Raw genomic sequence first — 11,076 nt, 5'->3', positions numbered from 1 at the left:
CGGTCAGCATCGCACCAAAACCAAAACCGCCCTTCGCGAGCCACGCAGGTATGAGCAAAGTGCGCCTCATAAATCAATAACAACTCCCACCAAAATCACAGTTGCCCTAAATGATCTAAAAAAAGAATGCACCCATCAAAACCCACTAAACCAACAAAAAAAATACAGAGAAGAAACAAAAACTGGAAGCTTATTTCCAAGAACCAGACCCAACAAGACTATGAATGTTGTTGCACCATCAACACAAAACTCCAATAACTTTAGATATTATTAAACATACCATCTACAGAAAAGAGAAAGTGCTTTAACCTTTGGTATGATTTTCTGAAGGATGAGCTACGCCATGTACATTCCCAAAATCTCCTTATTTGAAGACATGAATCCCCCTTGCAGAGACAAGGGAAGCACTGGAACTCCAAACAAACATGTGGAGGTCTTTTCTCCCATCAGTTCACTCCAAACAAATTGTCTGGGACTTATGTTGTTGACATTCCTTTCATTCACCCTGGTATAGAAATCATTGTGGTTGAAGCTCGAGCCCCTCAGTGTTAGATTTCTGGATGATTGCAGTGAGTAAATCTCTACATTCGTCAAGTTTGATGGTTTGGGAGTGGAGGGTGTGGGAGGTAGAAATGTGACACATGTTGTACATGCAACAAAGTGCTCAATTTTTGAGTGAAGAGCACGATAACCTCAACTAACCGTGTTACCTGCCTCGTCCGAGGTTGAAAGTAGTGGAGGAAAGGAGAAATAGAGTCGGAGCCATGGGAGCCTTGATCATTTCTACAATAAAATCTGAACATAAAAAAAAAGAATACAGAGAACAAAATTAGGGTTTCCTCGTCGAATTGCAGAATCAAGCCCAAAATCAAGCTTCTCTCGTCCATTTCTTCAACTGTTTCGACTGAACCGATGGCATCATCAGAGGCTGAAAGTAGTGAAGGAAAGGAGAAATAGAGTCGGAACCGATAGCATCATCTCTGCAATAAAATTTGACACTACATCGACCGAGGCTAAAAGTAGTGGAAGAAACTAGAAAGGAGCCATGGAGCCTTGATCATCTCTACAATAAAATCTGGCACCTGCATTGTCCGAGGCTAAAAGAGGGAGACATGAATTTAGAATTGCATACGTGCGGATACCTTATACTACTACAAGAGATTTTCACACGAAAAGGAAAAAATCACGTGCAAATACCCTATCCTATGGGAAGAGAACGCCACGTTGACTTAACGAATATTAGATGTGGAGAGACAAAGATAAGAAAGAGAGATGGGAGGAGTCAAGTTTGATTTTTGTTTGATTCTTTGTTTGTTTTTTTTTCAAGTGGGCACACCTAAGGTAAGGGATAAAACAAGGAGTCTAACAATAGAAGAGATAGAGGGATAGTTACATAAGACGGAGAAAGAAAGAAAAGAGGTAATCTCTTCTTCCCACCTTGTCTTGTTCTCCATATTTAGTGGCATAACCATGAAATTTCTTTTCATTTTTTTTGGAGGGGGGAAGGTAAACAAGAAAATGAGATAGAGAGTAGATGAGGCTGGTGATGAAGCGCGATCAGGTCGCTTCCTGTTGGAAGGCAACTCGGAGATGGCCGACTTGGTCCAATGTTGAGATGCCTATGTGGTGTCGAGGTGTTAAACAATGGTTTAAGCTCTCCATGTGGCATAATATCACTGGAGGGCCAAATCATCCCTCATCAATTGCCCCTCCACTTAGGAGACGTGGTCAATACGGTGAAGGAAGTAGCTAACTACAAGTCCTTGGCCCGGAATGACTAGTTTGATGAACTCATAGGCATCGACCCAGTTTGCTCCCCATGTCGGAAGAGTCTAAGGGTTGAATGCAACATTACGCAAGACTTCACTATCTTGATTATTGAGGAACAGGAGTGAACTCATCTGCTCGAGGAGAGGCGGAGCAGGCACTCCGAGGACATTTACCGTACAAGGGATGCAACCGTCAAGGACTTCTACAATTCATCCAAATACCTCAAGAATGAAGTTTGGTATGCTGTTCTCAAGAGGGGCTTCTAATTGCGTGACTGCCTCCCCAGGTCACTCCACTTATGTAGACTCCAACACAACGTCCCTCAATCCAGCCCTTGAAGGAGTAGCCAACAAGGTCGATGCGGAGCCTAAAACCAAGGTGAAGGACGATTGTGAAGAAGGCCAAGTTTGCATGTCTGCCGAGGTGCTGAAAGTGAACTAGTCCTCCTTTAAACCGAAATACACTTACGTTGTTGTGCAAAAGACCGGACTGGCCAATTAGGGTAGCGACAAATTCAAAATGCTATCAAGCTAATTAGATGGGGGCCAACCTGCAAAGACATGTCTCGAGGTAGGCTTGCTATACATCTTTGGTCGAAGTGACTATGTCCGGTTCATCCCTCTATGAAAGCTCGGTACCTCGACGTTTGCAGCGAGGTGAATTTCGAACTCCCAAAGATGGGGTATAAGCTACGTGCGTCAAATTCAAAATTCGATTTAAGGCGTGCAGGCAACAGCGCGTGACCAATTCAAAATTTGATTAAGGCATGTAGAGAGCAGCGCACAGAAAATTCAAAATTTGCTTAAGGCGTGCAGAAAGCAGTGCACAACAAATTCAAAATTTGATTGAGGTGCGCATAATTCAAATTCAAATCACCCGCCATTCTTTGCCTGGGATGATCCTTGAGTCGTCTGATCATTATCATCGTAGCCATTCAAAAGTTGGGTCCCTTTCCTATAAATAGAGGGGGGCCTGGGGATCCCATTCACATTGTGCATTACGAAGATTGTTTGAGTGTGGACAAGCTCTACCTGTTGCAAGTGAGATCTTTCTTTTAGTTCGTTATAAAGTTTATTTGTCGTCGTCCTATCTAGTGAGTGGCCTTTCTTTTCCAAAGTGTCTTCTGACGGGGAGTTGAATGTGCCCGCTCGAGACGAGGTTGACACCTCGCTTCTAGAGCGGTAGGCCTCTTAGAGGGAAGCCTCTACCTCTTAACCCGTGGGGGGGGGTTGTCCTTAGCTCGCTGACTGATGATGGGGTTGTTGGGATGGTGACGACCTTTTGCATTCCTTTATCTTATGACTGCATCTTGCCCAGTCGTAGCCAATATCCATGCGACCACAGCCTGAACCAAGTATGTATTTTTGAAAAGGCAATGGTCATCGAACTCCGTTTCCCACTTCACCCCATCTTTTGCAAGGTGCTCAGTCACTAAGGAATCTCCCTAGGACAACTCCATCTGAACTCAATTCGGTGCATCATGGGGACAATCTCTCTTTGTCACCACCTCGGTATTTCGTTGGGCTTTGCAATATATTAAGAAAATGCCTAGGGTGCCCTATTGTTTTTATATAAGTTACCGCCCAGGGTACAAACTCCTTTATGGCTTCCTTACGAAAGTAAGATATTAGAAGCATAGGTACTTCTTCCTATCACGGGAAGATGGTTAGCCGGTCGATACTACTTGGTGACCTGAATCAAGGGAGTCGCGTTTGATAGCGAGCTGGATGATGAAGTCATGTTCCTTGTAGTATGACAATCTCGGGCTGAGGAGTTCTTAACTGAGCCAAGGCTTGTTGAGGCCGGCCTTAGTCCTATTGGTTGGTCTTCCTTGATATTTTCTTTGTTGCAAGCTGCTTTTTCTTTTGTTTCCAATTCGTCTAATTGTAATTTCCTATGCAAAGATGTCAAGCGCATCCAACATCCTTGTTGCGGCCAAGGCAGTCGGGGTCAACAAAAGGCAAGGGAGGCCGCCAACTCATCGTCAATGAGGAGGTCGACCGAGCACATCGTGATCGACCTAGAAGAGGGCGGGGATGTAGTGTGTCTTGATCTTGCCCATGTTCTTGATTCAACCTCTAACGCACCCCTGTACCAACTCCTAAGGTTGTGGCAAGGGCCTCCATCTCTAGGGCTTCCCCTTTCATTCCTAGTGTGTCCGACGTCTTCGTCACTAACTGGATTTAGATAGTTTGCTACGCGATGGGGAGAGGTTTTCTTCTTCTAGAGGACGCTTGGGCCTATGGGGAGCTTGATCCTCCAACCTGGCCGTTCGGATAGTTTGCTACGCGATGCAAGTATGTTGTGCTTGTTTTTCTTCTTTTTTTTTCAACTTGCTCTAACTGCTACATTTGCTCCCAGGACAACTCCTTCATGCAAGTTCTCTTGGAACAGGCTGCACGCACAAGGTGTGAGAAACACAAGATGAGGAATCAGATCACGCTTCTCGAGGCTTAAACTTCAGGATACTCAGCTCACTGTTGAGTACAAACGTCGTTGACATGGAGAGACCCAAGAGAGGATGGCTAGTTTGACTATTGAGGTGAAAGCAAGAGACCGTATACTAGAAGAGTGGCGGTCAAGGCATGCCAAGGAGGTCCATCGAGTTGAGTTCAAGATGGAGAAAGCTACTGCTGCGGTGCCTTCTCTGTAGAGTTGGTTCAGACTTTGTCGCCGCTTCATCAAGGGCCGCCACTTTGGTTTTGACTTCGACCATATCTCCATCTGGCCGGTCCCCAATAACTTGGTGGATGTAATGGACGTCGAGCCAAACACCTCTGACAAGATTATCGGTGAAGACGATCTTGAAGAGGTTGGCAGGAACGACGATGCCGGGGAAGGGGACGCTTAACCAAACATTTTTTTTTTGAGATATACTATTTTCTTTCAAATGAAGCAAAGTTTCTATATATATATTGTGCCCCTCTTCTTGTCGTGTATTTTTAATTGCTAGAAAATAAGCTAAGTCTTGAAAACATCTAGTGTTGCCGACGTGATGAGGTGCACGAACTACCTAGTTGCCAAAGCTACTAGACTCATAATTTTGGCTAAGTCAAAATGTTATTGAGGTATCAAATTACTGATGTGTCTCGAGATCGACGTAAGGGGCCTTATCTAAAAGTGGTTTGGCTTCCCCTTAGAATTCAGTTTGACTAAGTCGCCAAAGCGAATGGTCATTCTATAGTAGCTGTAAACACAACTGCATCTTTGCCATCACGTGGGATTGACCCTCCTGGGTTTGCGTTTGTAGGTCAATGACGCACATGCATTGCACCTACCCTTGAAATTGCTGGTCAGCCACTCCTACTAGAGTCGTGGGTGCTAACCTTAAGGGGGTAGCTCTACTGTCTGTGGGTCGCCTACTCTCACGAGAATCATGAAAGGTTCGACCTGTGAGACCAGCTCCACAATTAGCTTTAAACACGAATGCATCTTTGCCATCACGTGGGATTGACCCCCCTGGGTTTGCGTTTGTAGGTCAATGCCGCACATGCATTGCACCTGCCCTTGAAATTGTTAGCCACCCACTCCTACTAGAGTCGTGGGTGCTAACCTTGAGGGGGTGGCTCTACTGTCTGCTGGTCGCCTACTTTCACGAGAATCATGAAAGGTTCGATCTGTGAGGCCAGCTCCACAGTTAGCCAACTTCCAACTCTCAAAGAAGCCATGGAGGGCTCAATCATTAGTGAGGCTTTGTAGTTTGGGCTGGGAGACATTCTGGGCTAGATCGCTGAAGCTCGCCTGGGGTGTATTGGGTTGTATCAGCCCTTGTTACTCTTTTTTTTTTTCTTTGCGAACCTGGTTCAAAGGGGTCGGTTTAATGCTCTTCTACCCCTGAGACGGGTTAAACCCCGAAACACCCCTTCCAAGGGCATATCGGGAGGCTCCCAATATGATATACATCGAATGATATGGTATGATATATATTGAAATTTCGAACCTTGGTCCCAAGTACCCATGCAATTACTGTTGAGGCTTTTTCTAAAGAGAAAAAACAATTCAATCTTTATAAACAATAAGAAAAGAAAATTTAATGTTGCATCTTTACCTTTGAGCAATTAACATGAAGGACATTTTTAAAAAATAAATATATCTCATAAAAGAGAATGAAAGGGTTTGGGCTAACCATTCATATGTAATGAAAATCTAGAAAATAAATATTTTGATAAAAAATAATTGGGTAATTTGGACTTTTCAATGCCTATTTTTAGAGGATTGAGGATTCTAGCAAAAAGAATCTATTTGCTACAATAATAGAAAATTGATTGCAATTATCAATATTCAGGAAATGTTTGAAACTTCATTGATAGGTTTTAGCAATTTAACCTAAATTATTTATTTCGTTCCACGTGGTCTCGAAACAGGTTCAATGCTACCATAATTATTGTTCGCCCACCACCGGCCAATCATGTACAACCATTTTTTCGCATCAATAAGAAGTTGTACATGCATGGATGCAAATTAAGGGTATTGTGCCGGCAGGAGTCCCCACACACTCCACACGGAATGAACTACTACTAATCAAATTCTTGGTTAAACCGATTCTAAGTCTAGGGTCACTTCAAATTCATTCGATCCTCCTTTATAAGAACAAAAATCTCCAACGAATAATTATCAAAATGGCAAACTCAGACATGATAATCATAAACAGGCCGGAATATTTACAAGAAGCTAGCAGTTTTCTAGCCAACTAAAATTAAACAGTACAGTAGTACATATATATATATAGGTATAGCGTATAAGTAAGGCAATAAACTAATAATAGCTTCTCCTACATTTTAAGAGACAGAGAATCTCCTCCTCCTAGGCTTGGTCAAGTCGATGGCACTGTCATCGATATTGGAAGTATCCTTGGATCCGTGCCGGAACGGATTCAGCTTCCCAAGAGTTTTTGATACCGATGAGAAGAAAGTGGGCTTCCTGGAGCCCCCTGACTTGGAGGAGGTTCCTTGATTCTTCTGCAGGTCCGAGATGTACATCTTCATCTTCAATAGCTCCGTCCGCAGGGCCTCGTTCTCTTTGATCAGGGAAACATCTGCTTGAATCTGGTTCCTGGTCATTAACGCGTCCTGTGTTTTACGATCGTCTATGACGCCACTTCGAAGCTTCAACTGGTCGTAGTAAAGTGCGTGGAGGACGATCTGAACCGGCAAACGCTTGTTCTGGGAGGCGTGTACCCGAGCTTCGTAAGAAAGCTTGTGTGGGTCCATCACACTGCACACTTTCTCCCGCTCGATCTCGTCCAAGTTTTGATGTGCCTGAATCGAAACCAAAACCAGCAACATGATGAAATTAAAATATGCATCCACAAGTAACAAATGAGTTCCAGGTTGACACGTCAACGTGTAAAAAGTCAACACTATATGCACTCAACCCAGAGCCATCGGCTTTGATACAAGAATCTTCTCAACCTGACTGGATGGATGATCACAATCGTCGAATATCCAATAATCATCCAACAGGATTGCTTTTCTTCCGGTTTAACTGGGACCATTCAAATGGTACCTTCGGCTCCGGTTGGCTAGACCCTTAAGAGATCAGATCAACCTTCCGGTCTATATTATACTCCACTTTCTGGCCGTTGATTGGAACCCTACCCAACGGCTCAAAGTGACTTTTTTTTTGGGTAATAAGCTCAGAGTGAAATGGCCTCATGTAATTGCAAGCAACACAAAACAAAACGATTTATAGGCCAAAATAGAATACAACTGGCATCAGTCTTACGCCCGACAGCCGGAGTGAACTCACCTTCAAGTAGATATCGATTGCTCGGTAGAGATCATCGTCTACCTTCCTCGCCGTCTTGGGCACGAGAGTCGCGATGCCATTGAACTTGGAAATAGCAAGATCCTCGTACGTAGCAATCTCACCGAGATAAGCATCGACCGTCTTAGCAACCCTTTGCATGGCTGTGGAACAAGTTTCGCTGAAGTCACCAGCGCTAAAGACCGCCACGCTCTTCTCCTTCTCCACGAATCCTGAGATGATCCGACGAACGCTTTGCAGATCGAAGAGCGTCTCCCCGTCATAAGTGAACGACAAAACCAATAGATCGTCCACAGTAACGTGCTCCAATATCGCCGAGATCCTCTTCTCGAGCTCGTTCTTACAACTAATCGACGATTTCAAGAAAATCGCCGATCGAAGAATACAACACAGAAAGTTTACAGGGAAGGCAGCTTTTTCGGAGGGAAAGAGCGCAACAATCGACTCAAGAAGGTCCCGTTGCTGGTTCCTGATGTTAGAGTCACCGGGATCCAACGATTTAGTGCCATTTCCGGTGTGGTCTCGGACGAGGTCTGGAAGGGCTTTCTCGGCGTACACCATCAAGCAACTCGCTAGGGTTAGTGTCTTCGCGCCGCGAGTTTTCATGGAAGTAAAAACCTTTTGAAAAGAGTTGATGTCTAGAATCGATAGCTCCTCGGTCCACCAATTTGTAGGGGAGCGACTTGGAAAGTTTGCCTCACTACATGCCTGAAAGCATAAAGCGAAAAAAAAAAAGAGTTCATAGCTCAGTCGAGGATGACTTTAATTATCCATGATGGCAATAAAACCTCATATAGTTACCCATTCATCTACCTTTGCGCTTGCAACATCTATACATCTTTGTACAATCTTGAGGTCTGCTGCCATGGGAAGGAGAAGCTCGCAAGATTTCAAGACGACAACAGCTCCCGGAAGAGTGGTCAAGGCCACGTGAGAGAGGAAATCCTCGGTCCGTCCGGCGAGGTTGCTTTCGCTGCATTTATCAGTCATTTCGAGATACTCGGCGGCACAGCGAAGTGCGGCGACATTGTGTACTGTTATCTCAAAGTTGACACCATAGCAGAATTTTGCCGCCTTCTCGAAGATCTCAGGCCCTCCAGGGATGTCTGAAAGATCGATCCGAGTCAAATCTGGTTCTTTCGATTCCATGATCTTTCTTCTTATGTAACCGCTCTTAGCCACTAGCATGAACTGCAACAAGTCGACAACCAGCAAAAGACAGACAAAGTACTTATCATTTTGATTTCAAAAGATAACAACTGTGTAATGTTGATGGAAGTAAAGTATCTCTAGCTACGGCGAGGCAGAGTAAATTTGGGAGGAGAAGGACGAGCAAAATCAAAATTCAGTAGTTCTTGCTTCATTTTCGGATAATTTTCCATAACAAAAAAAAAATAAATCAAAATATTTTCTGAAAAACGAAAATTTGGAGGAGCAGGAGATTCCCTTACCTTGTGGAGGGCGAAATTCGCCTCGCCGATCTCGATGACTACGTCGGAAGGGATCTCTTGCGAGAAAACCCTAAAGACAAGAAAAAAAGAAAACAAGTAATTCATTACAGAGCGAAGAGTCTCATGAATAATTAGAAAAAATAGAAAGAAGAACATAGGCACTGCAGACTGCAGTCGGCGGTTATGTTTCTCTTCTAAATTACCATTGGCCAGTTCTCTCCATGGCAAGCGAAACTCGGCTGCTGTTCTTCACGGTGGTCGCCATACAAGCGTTATTTGGACCAAGAAACGGCGGAGGCAGCTGCTCGAGAGATCTTAACAGAGGAGAAGGAACTCTTACTTTATATTAATATTAATTAATGTTGCTTTTAAACTATATATAAATAAATATATCATATACCTAATGTTTATCTTTTTCCATTGTAACTGTTTTTTTTTCTTTAATGTACTCGCGCGGCTTGCCTTGGTGGAGTGGGTCTGTGGGTGCTCTCTGGAGAGGGAGGATGGGGTGTGCTGACCAGGAGTGATACCGGGTCGAGACGAACCAGATTGGCTCGTCCATGAATCATGCCAACCCTGGGTATAATAAAATGGGAGAACTTGTAGAGTAAACTGGTTTGTGTTGGTCGAGTCGTTTTGGGAAGAAGTTAGACAGCAGAACCGATGTTCTAACTTATAATTTGACTCAAACGGTCAAACCGGGAGAAACCAGTAAGGATCGGCTTACGGATTACAATTTACAATAACAAAGTGAAGTTTTCTTATCCATTTTCTTTGCTCAATGAGGTGACGTGATCAAGTCTGAAACTCAAAGATGTGGTCAAGGCATCTCCAGACACCGCATGCTTAAAATCTTGGATCAAGATTCTCCACGTCATCTCATGCTGACTAGACTCCGAGGGTTGTCACTGAACCGTCGTCGAGAGGATAACACGGTGGGCTCCACAGGAATCAATAACCAGATACAAATTGTACGCGTGTCACTACCCATAAAGATTTGGCATCCATCCCATTGAGAAGAAAAGACATCTACCTATTTAAATAATTAATGATTCAAGCATTCAGGGACCGTGGTCCCTAAGGTCACAATTGCTCCCAACAATTTATTATCCTCCTCGACTAGACAAAACTGATCCCAATTGGATGAAGAGATGAGATGAGATGCTATAAATATGTGTACATGTACGTTTTCTTGTACACTACCAAACAAAGGGTACGTTGCCTTCTAAACTCACTCGTTCAAGGAAAATATAATGCAGTATTTACATATTATGTAAAAGTAAAATGCTGCGCCGCTATTGTTGTACGTTTGTAAATGGAATTTTTTATTAATTAAATAAATTCTTATAATCTTGTGATGTTTTTCTTTTCATGCTTTTAAACATTATCATTACAAATTTCATTAATTATAATGATATCATTGAATAAAATAAAAACAATTATAACTTATTCTTTTTTTTTCTTTTTCATATTTGATATTAAACATGTAATTATTTATAATGGTGCCGCTGTTGATTATTTGCAATGATGCTATCAAACTTTTATTTTGTTCATATTTGTTAAAAACTGTCTATCTCTTATTTTATTTACAATCAAGCCATGTTGGGCCTTGCTTTCCTCCCCTCGGATACTTTAGGGGGTCAGCCCGACACAGCCCTCGGACCTCTTAAAATTTTATTTTATATGAAATTTGATGAATATAATTGTTTATATATACAACAATAAAATTGAACTGAGCCCGTGTAGGCCCATGCCATGCCACATAGGGGTGTCAATTGGACTAGATTTGGTTCAATCTGATCCAATCTAATGTGAGTCCATTATAAATGGAGTAGGTCCAATCCAATCCAATGAATGTTTTGGAGAAATTTGGACAGGTCCAATTCAATGTTTGGGCCATCCAATCTATTCAAATTCATTTTGATTTAGATTGATTTCAACCCAAACCCGGTCCATTGACACATATATTCTTATCTTATATCAATAGACCAAATATTGGCTTAATCCAATCTAATAAATATTTTGGACTGGATTGGTCTAATCCGTCCAAATTGATTTTGGACTAGACGGGGTCCAATCAAAAATCGGT

General features: G+C 42.9%; 1 protein-coding gene across 1 annotated transcript; it reads right to left on the bottom strand.

The window, feature by feature from the left end:
• Positions 1–6,381: 6,381 nt before the first annotated feature.
• Positions 6,382–9,396, bottom strand: RPT2 (Phototropic-responsive NPH3 family protein). The gene is made up of 5 exons (XM_010246262.3): positions 9,191–9,396; positions 8,988–9,057; positions 8,350–8,727; positions 7,519–8,244; positions 6,382–7,028 (listed from the first exon to the last, which is right to left on the bottom strand). The coding sequence occupies exons 1-5, from the start codon at positions 9,250–9,252 to the stop codon at positions 6,549–6,551; spliced, it is 1,716 nt and encodes a 571-aa protein (XP_010244564.1). The 5' UTR covers positions 9,253–9,396; the 3' UTR covers positions 6,382–6,548.
• Positions 9,397–11,076: the final 1,680 nt, after the last annotated feature.

Source organism: Nelumbo nucifera, chromosome 2, assembly GCF_055504915.1.
Source record: "Nelumbo nucifera cultivar China Antique chromosome 2, China Antique-T2T, whole genome shotgun sequence".
Taxonomy (NCBI): Eukaryota; Viridiplantae; Streptophyta; class Magnoliopsida; order Proteales; family Nelumbonaceae; genus Nelumbo; species Nelumbo nucifera.
The sequence above is the reverse complement of the archived record's forward strand: the minus strand, read 5'-3'. Positions and strand labels throughout refer to the sequence as shown.

Bases quoted from the DNA above. Each gene is read 5' to 3' on its own strand.
- RPT2 (XM_010246262.3), bottom strand. From the start codon at position 9,252: ATGGCGACCACCGTGAAGAACAGCAGCCGAGTTTCGCTTGCCATGGAG. The intron at 9,058-9,190 runs GTAATTTAGAAG...TCTTGTCTTTAG, and splicing joins ATGGAGAGAACTGGCCAATG to GGTTTTCTCGCAAGAGATCC. The intron at 8,245-8,349 runs GTAGATGAATGG...TTATGCTTTCAG, and splicing joins TAGATGTTGCAAGCGCAAAG to GCATGTAGTGAGGCAAACTT.